Raw genomic sequence first — 19764 nt, forward strand, 5'->3', positions numbered from 1 at the left:
AGCTTCACACCATAGAGTCCCAGAGCCAGGGCTTGGTTCCTGTGCTCAGACATTGCAGAGAAGACAAACAGACGTTTGCAGCAAAGGTGCCACCCTCCAGTACCTCTCATTTTCACTGTCAGGCAGGGGGGTCAACCATATGATGCCCTCGCAGATCACAAGCATCACCCAGGACACTCCTGAGGTCCCTGACTTTTGTGCTACACAAAGGTAGGATATCACTCTTAGAGATCCATCCTGGGTCACAGGTCAGGTACCACTTCTCACGTTTCTCTATCTCCTGAACCACTGGGAAGTCCCAGTAGGTGGATGACCAGAGTTTTTTCTTCACTACTATGTAGAATTTGAGGCTCTTGATTGGCTCCTCCTTTTTGGGCAAGTGACTCCTGGCCACTGCATAGTGCCGCAAGCAACTATTATTAAAGATGAGTTAATCATTGTGAGAGAGAGAAAAAGAGAGAGAGAGAGAGAGAGAGAGAGAGGGAAACAGAGTTGATTGTTTTTTTGTTTCTGCTTGCTAGTAAGTGACTTTATGCATAGCACAATGTGGCTGGAACTTGCTTTCACTATTATCTGGTAATAAGATTTTGAAGTAGTTTATCTTCACCTACATATAACTCTCAATGTCTATGAATATTATTACCACAACTAAAAATATTAATGTATTTGTTGTGCATGCCTCCATTGAAAGTGTTCACTAATTTAATGGGATGAATGATTAAAATAAAGGACTTCGTCCAGCTGTTAAGAATGCTGCATGAAGGCTAGCGTCAGTTGTCAGCCCTCCAAGGGGATGGCCCTGGCCGAAGAAAACTACCTGGCACAAGGTCACACTTATTTTCCAGGAAAGAAAATATCCAATAATTATGCAATGCAAAGGTATAAAGGTCAGTCCCTTTACTCCACGTCAGAGTACTGGGTTACTCAGAGGTTTCTGTTATAGCCAGATAAGTTATTACATGATCAAAAGAAGGTGGTATCTAAATAAATATACTCTTTTGTCATCATCCTGCATGTTAAAAAAGAGTAAATTAATATGCTATAAAAATAATATTGGGAAATCTTTCCTAAAGAACATATAATGAAGCTAGTGATTCACTTGCAACTCATATAAAACTGACCTCTGGCCCCTAGTGATTCACACCCTTTCATACAAAACACACTTACACATTCCCAAGATCCCTAAAAGTCTCATCCCATGATAGCATCAGCTCAAAGTCCAGAATATCTTCACCTAAATCAGATCTAGATGCAGATGAGTCTCCTCAGGTGCAATTCCTGAAGCACAGATTCCCAAGTACATTTCTTCTCAATTTATAGACATGTGAAAGAAAAGACAAAAGATACCTTCCTATACACACTCAACATACAATGGTAAGATAGGCATATTATAACATTATAGTTGTTCCTGTTCAGAAGGTGGGGAAATGGGTGGTGCCAAGGACTTTCAGGTCCAAAGCAATAATGAAATCCAGCTGGGCAGATGTTGAAAGTTGCTTGATTAGGTCTCAAGTCCTGGGAGAATAATTTACCGCAGATTTTGGCTCATCTTTTGGTTCTGCCCTCTGGGTTACTCTTACTTTTTTATAAAAAGTAACAAGGGTTTGCAGCTAAGTAATATTTTTTGGGCTGCTCCCTACCTGTACAAATCTGGGCTCCAAATCCTCTCCTCATTCTGTAATCCCTCTGTCCCCTTCAATCCAAGTAGCCCATTTTCAGTTACCAAAATCTGTATTAGTTATCAATTGATATGTAACTAGGTACCCAAAATTAGATGCTTAAGGCAACAAACATTTATATATCACAGATTCTGCAAGAACCTGGGCACAGATTAGTTGGGTGACTCTGGCTCAAACCCCTTTATGAGTTTACAATCAAGCTGCTGGCCAAAGCTGTGGTCTTATCAACAAGTTGTACTGGTTGGGAGAGACACAATTCATCTTTGCTTTCATGGTTGATGGAAAGCTTCATTCTCTCATTACAGGGCAACCCCATTATATGGCAAGCTGTCTTGTCCCAGGGATAGTGATCCAAAAGACAGAAGAAAAAATGTCCAAGATAGAAGCCATAGGCTTTGATAACTTAATACCTGATGTGACATTCTATTACTTCTGCCATATTTCATTCTTTACTATCATGTAATTTTTTCACTGAGGTCCCAAAATTATGTAGCTAGCCCTGTTTTCCAGCCATATGTACCAGACATGTATAAGATTGAATCCTCTAAACTTCTTGTGAATGCTCTGTTTCATCAGCAAAGAATACCCCATCTCCATTATTCTCATTCCTTTCTAGGAGAATGAAATCAGGTAAGTGTAATTTTATTTCTAAGGAAAAGGAAAAGTGTTATCTTAATTTCTTTTCAAACTGATTGTAGCAATTCAACTTCTCATCCTTTATCTCTTTTACTCTACTAGTGAGTTGCAATTTTCAAGTTTCCACTCTTGAATTCTGCATGTGGTTTAAAAAATATAAATTTATAGTATACAAAGAAAATTATTTTAGATTCTACCCTAAACCATTGGGAAGACGTTAATTCACTTTAGTCAAAATAAAGGAAAGTAAAAAATTTCAAATGTGAAAATAAGTTCCAGTGTGAAGAAATTATGATTCAGTATAACTTTGTATAAATATTGGAAAGTAAAGCTGAGGATTGATGAACCCAAGTGTGCAGTTGGAAACAGTACTAAAGAGACACCTCTCTGAATCCTGTATTCAACCACAAGTGAAGTGATTAGAATAGGGTGCTGAATGTGGAACACAGAAAGAGGCAATGGTTGCTGATGTCAGAAATATTGCTATGGTATCTAATAGCAGCAGTTTACTTAGCATCAGAGTAGCAGAAGATGTAATGTGAATCCCGCAGAATAATAAAAAGTTTGGGTGCAGAAAAGCAAAGGAAGGGAAAGATGATGATAGTTGCCCAGGTGTTCAAGTTTTAGTTATAATCCTTTTAAGAGTAAGCAAAGCTATAAAAATAACACATGTACAGCTCATGCATGAAATTTCACACTGTGCCATTTAAACACTGCCTCTCCATCCTACTGCCACGTACCATATAATTTGCATATTTGTCCCAAATGTAACCTCCTTAAAATCTCTGAGGCTATATAATGTATGTTATCCAACTGATGAGGATATTAACTATACCCAAAAGTCAGTTTGAGGCTATGGGTTTCCAGGTGCAACTCTTCAGCTTCTTGCTTCTCTGGATTTCTGGTGAGAGAAATATTTCCAACTTTCTGGGGCACTTTAGTCCTCTAAATCTCAATATAAATGTTAGGTCTTCATAAGACATTGATTTTTGTCATTTTCTTCAAACATGGTGCTTTTGATTTATTTTTCCTATTTTCTTTCCAAACAGATACCAGGACAGAAATAATAGTTACACAGTCTCCAGCACTTTTGTCAGCGGCTCCGGGAGACAAAGTCACCATCACCTGCAAAGCCAGTCAAGACATTGATGATGACATGAACTGGTATCAACAGAAACCAGGAGAAACTCCCATGCTTATTATTAGAGAAGCTACTACTCGTTTATCTGGGGTTCCATCCCGGTTCACTGGCAGTGGGTATGGAACAGATTTTACCCTGACAATTAATAACATGGAAACTGAAGATGCTGCATATTATTTTTGTCAACAAGATGATAATCTCCCACTCACAGTGATATACTTTGTTACAAAAACCCCCAAATGCCTTCAATGGTACTATCTCAGCTGCTACTGAAAATGTTCAGTATGTGGAACTGGATGACCCACTGGTATTTATAAAGTTTCTCCATGCACATGTATACCCACTTCCTTTTTCTGTTTCTGTATTTTATGCCTGACATACTTGTTATAATAAGACTATAACAACCTTCAATCACTTTGTCCAGCTTTGCCAATGACCACACTTTGAAGCGGAAATAAATTCACCTGACCACGTCCCTGTCTTTTGCCACATCTATCATGTCCACCTCCAAGAAAAACCAAGAACAATGTTGGATCCAGCTCAGGTTCCAAAACAATGGAATATTAGCCATAAAAAAAAAAGCTGAGGTAACAATCAAACAAAATAGACTTCAAAACAAAGGCTGTAACAAGAGACAAAGAAGGGCATATCATAATGATAAAGGGACAAATTCAGTGAAGATATCATTCTTGGAAACATCTGCACATTCAATGTAGGAGCCTCTAACTATATAAAGCAAATATTAATAGATATAAAGGGAGAGATCAACAGTAATACAGTAACAGTAGGGAACTTTGAAACCCTATTGACATCATCTAGACAAAAACCAACCAGGAAACAATGGCCTTAAATGACACATCAGACCATATGGACTTAATTTATATTTTTAAGTCATTTCACCCCAAAACAGCAGAATATATACTTTTTCAAGTGAACATGGAACATTTTCCAGGATAGACCACATTTTAGCCCACAGAACAAGTCTCAATAAACTTAAGATTTAAATCATATCAAGCATATTCTCTAACCACAATGCTATAAAATTGTAAATCAATTATAAGAAGAAAATTGAAAAATCACACAAACACATGGAGGCTAAATATGATGATACTAAACAGTGAATGGGTTAACAATGAGGTCAGGTAGAAATCAAAACATGACTTAAGACAAATAAAAAGAAAAATACAACCACCCAAAATCAATGGACACAGCCAAAGCAGTTCTAAGAGGGAAATTTATAGCAATACAGGTCTACCTAAAGGAACAAGAAAAATCTCATGTGAACAATCTAACATTACACTTAAAGGAACTAAAAAAGAAGAAGAAACAAAGTCCAAATCGAGTGAAAGAAAATAAATAGGAAAAATCTAAGCAAAAATAAACAAAATTGAGTCTAAAAACAATAGAAAAGATCAATGAAACTGAGAAAAGACATACAAAATTAATAAACCTTTAACCAGACTCATCAAGAAAATAAGAAATAGAGCTCAAATAAATAAAATCAGAAATGAAAGAGAAGTGACAACCTGCACCACAGAAAGACAAAGGATTACAAAAAAAAATTCTAGAAACAATTATATGCCAACAAATTAGACAATCTGGAAAAGATGAGTAAATTCCTAGAAGCATACAATCTTCCAAGACTAAATCAAGAAGAAACAGGAAATTTGAATAAACTATAACTACTAACAAAATTGAATTAATAATCAAAAAATTCCCAACAAAGAAAAGTTCTGGACCAGATGGCTTCACAGGTGAGTTTTACCAAACATTCAACGAATTAGTACCTCTTTCTCCAGCTATTGCAAAAAACTGAAGAGGAGAGAAGGTTCCCAAGCTCATTTTACAAGGCCAGATAAAAGGTATCTGGTTTGATATCCAAACCAGATAAAGATATTACAAAAAATAAAATTATAGGCCAATATCTCTGATGAATCTAGATGCAAAAATCCTAACAAAATATTAGCAAACTGAATTCAGCAATACATTAAAAAGATCACACACCATGATCAAGTGAGATTTATTCCTTTGATGCAAGCTTGGTTCAATATCTGCAAAGCAATTAACGTGATACACCACATAAACGAAAATGAAGAATAAAAATCATATAATCATATATAGGTACAGAAAAAGCATTTGATAAATCCAGCATCCATTTCTGATAAAAACTCTTAGTAAAGTGGGTATAAAGAGAACATACCTCAACATCATAAAGGCCATATATGACAAACCCATAGCTAAAATCATTCTCAATGGTGAAAAAACCGAAAACCTTTCCCTTAAGATCAGGAATAAGACAAAGATATCCACTTTCACTACTTTTGTTTAACATAGTAATAGATGACATAACCACAGCAATGAGACAAGAAAAATAAATAAAAAACATCCATATTAGAAAGGAAGAAATAAAACTGTCCTTATTTGAAGATGACATAATACTATACAGAGAGAACCCTAAAGACTTGATCAAAAAAACTATTGCAACTAATAAATGAATTTAGTAAAGTAGCAGGGTACAAAATTAATATTCAAAAATAAGTTGAATATTTTTGAATATCTTTATACACAAATAACAAACTATCAGAAAGTGAAATTAAGAAAACAATTTATTTGCAATTGAATCAAAAGAATAAAATAACTAAGAATAAATTTAAACAAGGAGGTAAAAGACCTGTATCCAGAAAACTATAAGACATTGAAGAAGGAAACTGAAAAAGATAGAAATAAATGGAAGGCTATACTGTACTTACAGATAGGAAGAATTAACATTATTAAAATGCCCATATTACCCAAAACAATCTATAGATTCAATGCAATCCCTACCAAAATACCAATGGCATTTTTCACAGAACTTGAATACTAAAATTTATATGAAACCATAAAAGACCCCAAATAGCCATGGTAATCTTGAGAAAGAAGAACAAAGTCGAAGGTATCATACTATCTGATATTAAACTATGTTACAAGGCTATAGTAATCAAAACACATGGCACTGGCATGAAAAAACAGACACATAGATCAATGGAACAGAATAGAGGGCCCAGAAATAAACCCATGCTTATATAGTCATTTAATCTATGATGAAAGAGAAAAGAATATACGATACATTAAAGAAGTCTCATCAATAAATGGTGTTGGGAAAACTGGACAGACAAATGCAAAAGAATGTAATTGAATCACCTTCTTATACCACATATGAGAATAAACAAAATGAATTAAAGACCTAAATGTAAGAACAAAATCCATAAAACTCTTAGAAGAAAATATAGGCAGTAAAGTCTTTGAAATGGCTCTTAATAATATTTTGGGGTGATATGTCTCCTTGGGCAAGAGAAACAAAAGAAAAAATAAATAACAGTCCATCAAACCAAAAAAGTTTTTCACAGCAAAGGAAACCATCAATAAAACAAAAAGACATCCTACTGAATGAGCATATTTTTACATGTCTATTGGCCATCTGTATGTTCTCTTTGAAGAAATGTCTATTCAAGTGCTCTGTCCATTTTTAAATCAGATTTTTTTTTTTTTGGTGTTTGCCATGTCCAGCAAGTGGTAAATCTTGCCACATCCAGTTGATAATATATTCTCAATGAACATTCACTAAAGGTTTACTATTCAAAATATATTAGGAACTCATGTAACTTAACATCTATGGAGAGTGGGTTGCAAGCTGACAAGGTCCTTGCAATCTGTGAGGTCAACCAAGGGTTGACTCATGTCTAGAACCCTCTTAAGAATGAGGATAATCTATGGAAATGAAAACGATTATAGCAGGGTGTGTAGGGTAGGGATAATCTACGGAAATGCAAATGATTATAGCAGGATGTGTAGGTTGGGTGGAAATAATCAATATCCAGCAAATGTATGCTCTTGTATAAAAACAACTTGCAAAAATAAAATCACTCTCTATGCCAACATCAGTGGATAGTGGGCCTCCTGATCCCAGCTTTCTGTCTTCTTTCTTTTCTCAATCTCCCACCGTTCCCACTCAGGATTATTTTCCAGGGCTGTGCTGGACGTGGCAGTATTTACCACTTGCTGGACACGGCAAACACCAAAAAAAAAAAAAAAATCTGATTTAAAAAGGGACAGAGCACCTGAATAGACATTTCTTCAAAGAGAACATACAGATGGCCAATAGACATGTAAAAATATGCTCAGCATCACTAATCATCAGGGAAATGCATTTCATTTTTATTTTTTTATTTTTATTATTTTTTATGGTGACACTGGTTAATGAAATCCAATAAGTTTAAGCTGTACACTTTAACAATAAGGCATATATACTGTTACGCTGTGTGTTCACCTCCCATAGTTAGATTTCTTTCTGTCACTATGTATTTGACCCCCTTTACCCCGTCTACCTCCCTCCTTCCCTTTCCCCGCTACCCTCTGGTAACCATTAGTCTATTGTCCATGACCATGAGTCTCTGTTTGTTTGTCCTGTTCATTTGTTGCTTTTTAGATTTATATCCCACATATATGTGATATCATGTGATTTTCAACTTTTTCTGTCTGACTTGTTTCGCTTAGCATGATTATCTTGAGGTCCATCCATGTCGTTGCAAATGGCAGTATTTCATCTTTTCTTATGGATGAGGGAAATGCATTTTAAAACCACAATGAGATATCACCTCACACCTGTCAGAATGGCTATCATCAATAAATCAACAAACAACAAGTGTTGACAAGAATGTGGAGAAGAGATGCACTATTAGTGGGACTGCAAATTGGTGCAGCCACTATAGAAAACAGTATGACAGTTCCTCAAAAAGTTAAAAATGGTGGACTAGGTAAAAGCAGGGTTTGTCTCCTCCCAAGTCCACATTGAAACTACAATCAAATTATAAAATAATCAACGTGGAGAATCACCTTTAGTCCAGCTGATCATAACACCTACGTCTGATAATATAAAGGAGACACATTGAAGCCAATCCAGCATAGGCAACAACCATCTGCGGATTGCTTTGTAGTTCTCACTAGGTAGCCCTGAGCAATCAAAGGGAGTAGCTGACTTTGGTCCCTCCCAATGGGCCACAAAACCAACACATCTGGAGGCTGGCACCAGACCACAATGGAGCAACTCCTGACCAGACCCATTAGTGATACACACAAAGGGTGATTGCAACAAGTACACAAGCCTGCTAGGGCAAATCCCAGTCAGTGGGGTTAGCCTCCACATAGCAACTCTTACCCTGTGGGTGCAGTGAATTCCCACAATTAGTCAGCCTGAGCATTAATCCCATCCACTGATCTACTAACAACAATAAAGTCTTGGCGACAACAGAAGATCACACACAACCCACATAAAGATTACATCCAGAGCCCCTGGCATAAGGAATCAGGGAGAGTGTTCCACTGGGCCACATAGGACACCTTCCACATTAGGTCATCCAGCCAAGGTTGAGGTATGAAACAAATATTCTTGACACATAGAAATGAACACAGAGAGGCTAATAAAATGAGAAAACAAAGAAACATGCCACAAATGAAACAACAGGAGTAAACTCCAGAAAATAAGCTAAATGAATAGGCAAGCAACTTACCAGAGACAGAGTTCAAAATAATGGATATAAGGATGCTCAATGAACTTATGGGGAGAATTGATGAGTACAATGAGAACCTCAACAGAGAGATAGTAAGCATAAAAAAGGACATAAAAACCATAAAAAAGAGAACCAGACAGAAATGAGGAATACAATAACTGAAACGAAGAATATAGTAGAAGGATTCAACAGTAGGTTGGACAAAGCAGATGATCGAATCAGCGAATTGGAAGACAAGGTTGCAGAATACACCCAATCAGAACAACAAAAAGAAAAAAGAATTTGAAAAATGAAGATAGTTTAAGAGACCTCTGGGACAACATGAAGTATAAAAATATCCAGATCATAGGAGTACCTGAAGAGGAAGAGAGAAAGCAAGTGATTGAGAATCTATATGAAGAAATAATGGTAGAAAACGTCCCTAACTTGGTAAAGGAATTAGCCATATGAGTTCAGGAAGCACAAAGAATCCCAAACAAGAGGAATTCAAACAGACCTACATCAAGACACATCATAATTAAAATGCCAAAGTTCAAAGACAAAGAGAGAATCTTAAAAGTAGCAAGAGAAAGGAAGCTAGTTACTTATAAGGATACCCTCATAAGAATGGATGCTGATTTTTCAATAGAAATGGCAAGAAATATTCAAAGTTATGAAAAACAAGAATCTACAACCATGAATACTCTACCCAGCAAGGCTTTTGACTAAAATGGAAGGTGAGATAAAGAGCTTCTCAGACAGGAAAAAGCTTAAGGAATTCATCACCAACAAGCCAGCATTACAAGAAATGTTAAAGGAACTTCAGTAAAAAGAGAAGGGGTAAAAAAGAAAATAAATAACAAATATGAATAATAAAATGGCAGCAACAATGTACCTATCAGTAATCACTTCAAATGTAAACAGATTAAATGTTCCAATCAAAATACAGGGTAACCGAATGGATAAGAAAACAAGACCCATGCATATGCTGTCTACAAGAGGTCCACTTCAGATCAAATGACACTCACAGACTGAAAGTAAAGAGATGGAAAAAGATATTTCATGCAGACAGAAGCGAAAAAAAAAAAAAAAAAAAGCCAGGGTAGCAATACTTATATCAGATAAAATAGACTTTAAAACAAAGGCTATAATAAGAAACAAAGAAGGGCATTACATAATGATAAAGGGATCAATATATCAAGAGGATATAAACCTAGTAAACATATATGAACTCAACATAGAAGCACCTACATACATAAAGCAATTATTGACTGACATTAAAGAACAGATCAATAGTAATATACTCATAGTAGGATACTTTAACACCCCACTGACACCAAGGGACAGATCAACAAAGAAAAAATGGGCCCAAAAGACACACTACACCAGAAGGATTTAATAGATATTGTCAGAGCATTTTACCTCAAAGCAGAAAAATATACATTCTTCTCAAGTGCTCATGGAACATTTTCAAGGATAGACCACATGTTAGGCCGTAAATCAAGTCTCAGTAAATTTAAGAAGACTGAAATCATATCAACCGTCTTCTTTCATCACAATGGTATGAAACTAGATATCAACTACAAGAAAAAAACTGGAAAATATGCAAACACATGGAGGAAAAATAACATGCTACTAAACCATAAATGGGTTATTAATGACATTAAGGAAGAAATCAAAAGATACCTAGAGACAAATGAAAATGAAAACAGAACAACTCAAAATTTATGAGACATGGTGAAAGCAATCCTAAGAGGGAAATTCATAGCAATACAGGCCAACCTCAAGAAACAATGAAAAGCTCAAATAAACAATCTAATCCTATGATTAAAAAAACGAGAAAAAGAACAGCAAACAAAGCCCAAACAAAGTGAATAGAAGGAAAGAAATAATGAAGATCAGAGCGGAAATAAATGAAATACAGTCTAGAAAAACAATACAAAAGATTAATGAAACCAAGAGCTGGTTCTTTGAAAGGATAAACAAAATTGACAGACCTTTAGCCAGACTCATCAAGGAAAAAAGAAAGAAGACTCATATAAATAAAATCAGAAATGAAAGAGGAGAAATAACTACGGACTCCATAGAAACACAATGGATCATAAGAAAATACTACAAGCAATTATATGCCAACAAATTGTACAATCTGGAAGAAATGGACACATTGCTAGAAACATACAATCTCCCAAGCCTGAGTCAAGAAGAAACAGAAAATTTGAACCAACTGATTACCACCAGTGAAACAGAATCAGTAATCAAAAGCCTCCCAAAAAACAAAAGTCCTGGACCAGATGGCTTCATAGGCGAATTTTACCAAATATTCAAAGAAAAATTATCACCTATTCTCAAACTATTCCAAAAAATTCAAGAAGAGGGAAGGATCCCTAACTCCTTTTATGAGGCCAACATTATCTTGATTCCCAAACAAGACAAAGACATTACAAAAAAGAAAACAATAGGCTGATATCTCTTATGAACATCTATGCAAAAATCCTCAACAAAATATTAGCAAACCGAGTTCAGTAATACATTAAAAATATCATACACCATGATCAAGTTGGATTTATTCCTGGGATGCAAGGTTGGTTCAATATCTGTAAAGCAATTAATGTGATACACCATATTAACAAATCGAAAGATAAAAACCATATGACCATATCAATAGATGCAGAAAAAGCATTTGGCAAAATCCATTTATGATAAAAACTCTCAGCAAAGTGGGAATAGAGAGAACATATCTCAACATAATAAAGGCCATATATGACAAAACTACAGCTAACATCATACTCAATAGGGAAAGGCTAAAAGCTTTTTCCTTAAGGTCAGGAACAAAACAAGGATGCCCACATTCATCACTCCTCTTCAACATTGTATTGGAAGTCTTAGCCACAACAATAAGACAAGAAAGAGAAATAAACAGCATCTGAATTGGAAAGGAAGAAGTAGAACTCTTGTTATTTGCCAATCACATGGTACTATATAGAAAGAACCCTAAAGATTCCACCAAAAAGCTGTTAGAACTGATCAATGAATTCAGTAAAGTAGCAGGTTACAAAATAAATATTCAGAAGTCAGTGGCATTTTTATAAACCAATGATGAACTTTCAGAAACAGAAATTAAGAAAACAATCTCATTTACAATTGCATTGAAAACTATAAAATATCTGAGAATCGAATTAATCAAGAAGATAAAAGACCTGTTTTCAGAAAATTATAAGTCATTGAAAAAAGGAATTGAAGAAGATATAAATGAATCGAAGCATATACCATGTTCATGGGTAGGGAGAATCAACATCATTAAAATGGCCATACTACACAAAGCAATCTATAGATTCAATGCAATCCCTATCAAAATACCGATGGCATTTTTCAGAGAGTTAGAACAAATAATCCTAAAATTTATATGGAGCCATAAAAAAACCTGAATTGCCATGGCAATCTTGAGAAAGAAGAACAAAGTTGGAAGTATCACACTATGTGATATCAACCTATACTTCAAGGCTACAGTAATCAAAAGAACGTGGTACTGGCATAAAAACAGACACATTGATCAAAGGAACAGAATAGAGAGCCCAGAAATAAATCCACATCTATACACTCAATATATGACAAAGGAGGTAAGAATATACAATGGGGTAAATGACGTCTCTTCAATAAATGGACAGATGTACGCAAGAAAAAAGAAGCTGGACCACCTTCTTACATTATATACAAGAACAGGTTAAAGCCTTAAATGTAAGACCCGAAACCATAAAATGGATGAAAGACTTAAATGTAAGACTGAAACCATAAAACTTCTAGAAGAAAAATATAGGCAGTAAACTCTCTAATATTACTAACAGTAATTTCTTTTTAGATACATCTCCTTAGGCAAGGGAAACAAAAGAAAAAATAAACAAATGGGACTACATCAAACTAAAAAGTTTTTGTACAGCAAAGGAAATATCAACAAAACAAAAAGACAACCGACTGTTTGGAAGAAGATATTCACTAATGATACATCTGATAAGGGGTTGATACCCAAAATATATAAAGAACTTATACAACTCAACAACAAAAAACAAACAATCCAATTAAAAAATGCGCAGAAGACCTGAACAGATACTTCTCCAAAGAGGAAATACAGATAGCTAATAGACATACAAAAAGATGCTAATGGTCCCTCATCATCAGAGAAATTTAAATTAAAACCATGATGAGATATCACCTCACACCTGTTAGTATGGCTATCATCAATAAATCAAAAAACGACAAGTGTTGGCGAAGATGCGGAGAAAAGGGTACCCTCATACATTGTTGGTGGGATTACAAATTGGTACAGCCACTACGGAAAACAGTATGGAGGTTTCTCAAAAAATTAAAAATGAATATACCTTTTAACCCAGCAATTGCACTTCTAGGTATTTATCCAAAGAAAACCAAAACAATAATTCGTAAAGATCTATGCACTCCAATATTCATGGCAGCACAATTTACAATAGCCAAGATATGGAAGCAACCTAAATGCCCATCAACAGACGATTGGATAAAGAAATTATAGTTCATATATACAATAGAATATTACTCGGCCATTAAAAAAAATGAAATCCTACCATTTGCAACAACATGGATAGACCTAGAGGTTATTATGCTGAGTGAAATAAGTCAGAGAAAGATAAATACTATATGATTTCACTTATATGAGGAATCTAAGGAACAAAAAGAACAAACTAATCAAAAACAGACTCACAAATATAGTAGACAATTTGGTGACGGACAGAGAGGAGAGGGTCGTGGGGGTAGAAGAATGGGGTGAAGGGTTAAAGAAGTACAAATTAGTAGTTGATAGTTGGTCATGGGAATGGAAGTACAGCAGAGGGAATGCAGTTAGCATTAATATGATGGCTAGGTAGAGGGCCAGGAGAGGGAGGGAGCAATTGGAGGGATTGTTTTATGAACTACATAGATGTCTAACCAATGTACTGTATAAATACATTTTTAAAAAATTAAAAATAAAATTATCATATAACCCAGCAATTGCACTTCTGGGTATTTATCAAAAGAAATTTAAAACACTAATTCAAAAAGATATATGCACCTCTATGTTCATTGCAGCATTATTTACAATGACTAAGATATGAAAGCAATCTAAGTGTCCATCTATAGACAAATTGATAAAGAAGAAGTGGTGGTACATATATACAATGAAATTAATTTACTTTTTTACAGGCATAAAAAAGAAAAACATTTACTTTTTTACAGGCATAAAAAAGAAAATTTTATGAATGAAATTAATTTTATCAATGAAATTAATTTACTTTTTTACAGGCATAAAAAAGAAAAAAATTTACTTTTTTACAGGCATAAAAAAGAAAAAAATCTTTGTGATAAAATAGATGGACCTAGAAGATAGTATGCTAAGTGAAATAAGTCAGAGAAAGATAATACCACATGATTTCACTTATATGTGGGCTCTAAAAAACAAAATTAATGAACAAACAAAAGATAAACAAACTCACAGATACAGAGAACAAGTTGATGGTCACCTGATATGAGAAGACTAAGAGGATAGGTAAAAAAGATGAAAGGGATTAAGAAATACAAATTTCCAGTTATAAAAAAAAGTATGGGGATGTAAAGTACAGCATGGGGAATGTAGTCAGTAATATCGTAATAATATGTATGCTATCAGATGGGTACTAGACTTATTGAGTGATGACTTCATAAGGTATATAAATATCTAATCATTTTATTGTATACTAGAAACTAACATAATATTGCATGTCAACTGTAACTGTAAAATAAATTTAAAAAAAATTTTTTAGTAGAAATCAAACAAATTTTATTTCTCTAGTGGATCAAATGACCTTGCAAGGGCATATATTGTTGAAGAATAAGTTATTTATGATACTTGTTAAAGAATGGTAAGGCAGACTTTATTCGGGACCATTTCCACAGGTGTGGGGACAACTGCAATGGGGTTATGCTGTGGGGGAGAGAGATTGGACTCAACTTTAAACACAAGGAAAAGAGATTTAGAGTCAAGGAGCAGGGTGGAGTCAGTGAATGGATAATTAATAAAACAAAAGATTAGAAGTAAGGGGAGGTTCTGGCTAAACTGACCTCACAGGATTTTTGCTGAAGGCAGACCAGGGTGATTAGATATCACCTGAAAGATGGTGGAGTATAACAAACCCAATTAGATATTAACGGTGATTTGGGATGGGAAATTCCAGTTAAATAAATTTAGCAAGATTCTTGCTAAAATTGGACAATGTGAGATAAACACAGAAGCTCAAAAGTCAAGGCCTGGTTAAGAAGAGAGTTCAGAGGATCCTAAGTAGAGTTTGGTCAAAGAGAAAATCTTTTTTTGTTAATAGTCACCCTATTTTTAAGTTTTTAATAATTTAACAACATTTATTATAGTTTGTGACTATTCTGCTTGGACTTGGTCTTTTCATCTTATTTTGCCTTTCTATTATTGGACTTTTCTCTTGACTTTTTATTTCTTTTTCCTGAATTTGCTAGATTAGTTTAGGAGGGTTTTTTTCCTTTTTTTTTTTTCCTTCTAGTGGCTTGGGAGATTTTTATTTCATTTTTATTGAATGCCTGTTAACTTTATATCTTTTTATTTCTGTTACTATTCACATGTCCTGAAGGGTGAGTGCCAAGCTCAGTAGAGTGGCCCTGGGTTATTTGACTCTCCACTGCCTGCCCAGCTCACTCCTGGTCCCAGTCTCAGATAACTCTGAGGTGCCAGTACTGGCTGCTTCAAGGTCCCACTTTTGCACTGGAAGGTAAGATTTCAGATTCCAATTGCTCTATCGATTCAAACCTTTCTGGTTTTCCTCAAAAAAGTTTTTTCTGTTAATCGGACCATTCATGATTTTCTAACGATGAAATAAATTTATTCTCATTTTATATTTCTTCTGTCATTGCAAAGGGAATTTTAAGAGAGTGGTAGACATATCTATTATACTCAGCTTAAAAGTCCAAATTATTCCTTGTTTCAATATATTGGTTTTTTGTTTAGCTTTGTTTGTTTTCCTATTGGCCTGTCCTCTTCTTATTCTCCCCTCTTAGATTTGGAACTTTATATGTCAGCCAGAATTGTCAGGGTACTTGTAGTGGGAGGTAGTTGAGAAGGACAAGGATGATATGTACTTCTTTCCCCTTAATGTGTATGCAGATGAGAATGAGAGAGAGAGCCAGTAACCAGTCTAGTTTAACTCCACTTAAAATATAAATCAGCCAATTAAAGAAGGATCCAGGTTAAGATAATGGGTAAACATATCCATTCAATCACAAACCCTCTGCTTAAAAGCAAAAATAAAATATTTAAAATGCAAAAAAAAAAAAAATTAAAGAAATAAACTCACAAGGACAGGAAGAACAGAGCAGGAGTTAACAACAGTAAAATATTAAGTTGAGTGATAACCAACTTAACCGACTCATAAAGCTAAATAGAAAAGCTAGTAGGAATAGAAAGCAGAGAGAGATCAAAATCCTTCTGAGATAGAATCCAGATATTCACATTGAAGGCATGAAGCAGTAATCAACAATGGGCAGGAGAGGTCCAGAGCCCAGCCTTTACCCAAGATGAGTAAGACTGCGAGGCCCAGGGAGGGAAAAAGGATGGTGGTAGGGGTGGAGGGCAAGGTGTTCCGTGCTGGGCCAGCAGAGAAGACTAGAGTGTCCCTGTGGGACCTGAAGAGTTTGATAATAGAGAGGGGGAAACTGTGAAGCCTGAATGCATCGGTTTCCCAAATAGATTCAGAGCTAGCCCAGTCAGAGTAATTGTCCATGATGGTAGGATGAAAGAGGACACAGGGCTGGATGCTAAGTAGTGAGACGAGGTGGGCAGGGAACTGTAGAGTAGAGCTCAAGGGGCTTATCACTTGTGTAAAACCAGCCAGAAACTACAATACTCAATATGTACATTTCAGGGGGGGCTAAGTCTCTCCAGAGACTCACAGAGTTCCTGCCATTTTTCCGTTCACTCTAGGAAGTCAAAAAATATCTGCAGTCTTAATATCCTCTTGAAAACAAGATGAGTGTTTACATTTTCCAGAGCGAGACTAGCATCTTGGATCGTGTTTATGACACATGCATTTGCACATGGTTGGGCGAGGGACTTTGCTTCTCTCAACATGTCTTTCCTCATAGACGAGTGGAAACAGACACAGTTCCAAAGCAGGAAGAAAGCAGTGATTTCTCAAGTGACCTCCTCCTTCTCTGCTAATGGGGCGAGGGGATTCAGGACAGATGTCAATTTGCGGCATTTTTGCCAGAAGACCAGAAATTGATAAGTTTCTAAGCAATGAGGGCTCAAGAATTTTCTCCTCACTTTGTGGAATATCACCTTAAGCACAAAGGACAGACTTTATAATCCTAAGGAGCAGTCAAGATGAAGTAAAAAAGAATCACCTTGGACTCTACTATAATTGACGAGCTGGAAAAAATATTAAGCCACAGACTTCAAGATGGATTATCAGACACAAATATTCCAGATCCAAGTAAGATAAGATTGATTTATTGAGGAAAGGCAGTGTCAATAAAATAGTCTGAGAGGTTCTTGAATTTAATGTATAAGAGTGATAGGAATAGAAAATTAGGGGGAACATTCCATCAAATGCACTCCTGAAGCTGCTTGCATTTGGCTCCCAGCAAAGTTAGATTCTTAGAAGAAATTCTAAATTGCTTATGGTGTGGAGAGAGAGAGAGAGAGAGAGAGAGAGAGAGAGACAGAGACAGAGACAGAGACAGAGACAGAGACAGAGACAGAGAGACAGAGAACATGCATCCATAAATCATCCTGGAAATTATTGATAAGCTATCAATGTTTCTCAGGTCTAACTTTTTTTTAAAATACCAGTTTTGCTTTTTATTTGATATAATTAACTAGCCTATTTGGAGAGGTCTGCCTCACTAGTAACAGAGTAAATTAGCCAGTATATCAGGGACAAAACTGTGTCAATGGCACAATTTTGCTCTTTACAAGGTTTGAGGAACCTTATTAAGGACCATCACGGACACTATAGAATGGTAATTTCTGGCAGAGCCTCACAGATGCTTCTGAGACATCTTTTGCTTTGAAATAATAAAATACACACACATTAAAGATCACAGCCACTTCTTAGTAATCCTTTTTATGTCACAACAAACATCACAACAACCATTTTTATCAATCACTACTGTGTATAATCAATAAAATTGTTTTTGCTACAATGGTTCTTATAATAATTGTGTTTTATTACTAGCAACACTGTTTTATAATAGTCATTCAGTTGGACTTTTCACAATAGATCTCAAATTTATTCACTTAGGAACCTATATCCCTGTACAGCCATATCATCTTTTTCATTCCACCTTTACAGCTCCATATCACCCCCACATCTTTTACATTTGTAGAGTACCTTCTTACACTCCCAATTTAAAGATTATAGAAAAGTATTTAATCAGCAAAGAAAATGTATGCATGTGTATATATCATTTAAAAATTATATATGGAACATGAATGTTGAAAATTCTACAAAGAAATGTCCAAAACTACTTTTTACCAAAATTGGTACAGCTTTATTGTTTCTGAAAACCATAAAATTAATATATTCACAGAATTTTTTAAAAATCAAATAATCTACAATATACAGAAAGAGAAAGTGTCATTGTTCTTAATCCTTCCACAGCAACACACCTCTGAAATCCAAGGAGCTAACTGCTGAGCGCAGTTTGTTGTATTTTCTTCAGGAATTAACTGGTATTGATATCCATACATATTCAATTAAAATGAAATCATAATATCATACAATACATACTGTTCAGTGGCTTGTATTTTCATGAACACTTTCCATGTGACTATATAGAATCTTACTTTGTCCTCTACTTGGCTGCTCCATTGCAAAACTCTATCATAATTAGTTTAATAAAATTTCCATCAAAAAAGACTTCAGTTATTTTCTACTTTTTTTTTTTTTTTTTTGGTGAGGCAACCCTTGATTGACCTCACAGATTGCAAGGAACTTGTCATCTTATAATCCCTTATTTTTTATTTTTTTACACCTACAGCACCTGGTCTTCCTAGGTGGTCTCCCATCCAACTACTAACCAGGCCTGACCCTGCTTAGCTTTCGAGATCAGACAGGATCAGGCTTGTTCAGGATGGCATGACCATAGACACTTTCCATCTTTTAAATGTCACTGAATAGTCTTATATATACATTCGAACACACTCATCTACTCATTTCTAACCTTAGGACAGTCTGAAGAGTTTCCTTTTCCTTCCACTACCCCAGCATTTTCTGCCATGCATGCTGCCTCCATTGGGTGGTCTTACTCCGATGGTCAATTAAACATGAACTCCAAGTTCAAACCAAGTTCAAGCTCTGCCAGTCACTGCTACGAGCAAGTTCCTTAACCTCTCTGCATTCAAGTTTCTTCATCTACAAAATAGGGGATAATATTAACTTCTAGTTTCTAGATTTAGGGGGATAATTAAATGTGGCGATCCATGTATAATGTCCTATAAATAATTCTATATTATTTTATATTAGTTTCAGGTATATGATATAGTGGTTACACATTTATATAATTTACACAGTGATCGCCCCAATTATTCTAGTACCCACCTGGCACTATACATAATTATTACTATACTATTGACTACATTCCCTATGCAGTACTTTACATTCTCATTACTATTTCGTAACTATCAATTTGTACTTTTAAATCCCTTCATTTCTTTCCCAGTTCAGTATCTTCAGTTGGCAAATGCTCAACGAACATTTGCAGAATTAATGAAAAAAAA

General features: G+C 35.2%; 1 protein-coding gene and 1 pseudogene across 1 annotated transcript in view; one reads left to right on the plus strand and one right to left on the minus strand.

The window, feature by feature from the left end:
* LOC105302304 (immunoglobulin kappa light chain-like) overlaps positions 1-19764 on the plus strand; it is a 78326-nt gene that overhangs the window by 53036 nt on the left and 5526 nt on the right. The window contains exon 3 of the mRNA XM_023520504.1: positions 16817-16830. Coding sequence (XP_023376272.1) covers positions 16817-16830 — 14 coding nt within the window. The remainder of the gene's footprint in view (positions 1-16816; positions 16831-19764) is intronic.
* LOC111729560 lies at positions 19017-19135 on the minus strand (annotated as a pseudogene).

This window comes from Pteropus vampyrus, unplaced genomic scaffold, assembly GCF_000151845.1.
Source record: "Pteropus vampyrus isolate Shadow unplaced genomic scaffold, Pvam_2.0 Scaffold269, whole genome shotgun sequence".
NCBI lineage: Eukaryota > Metazoa > Chordata > Mammalia > Chiroptera > Pteropodidae > Pteropus > Pteropus vampyrus.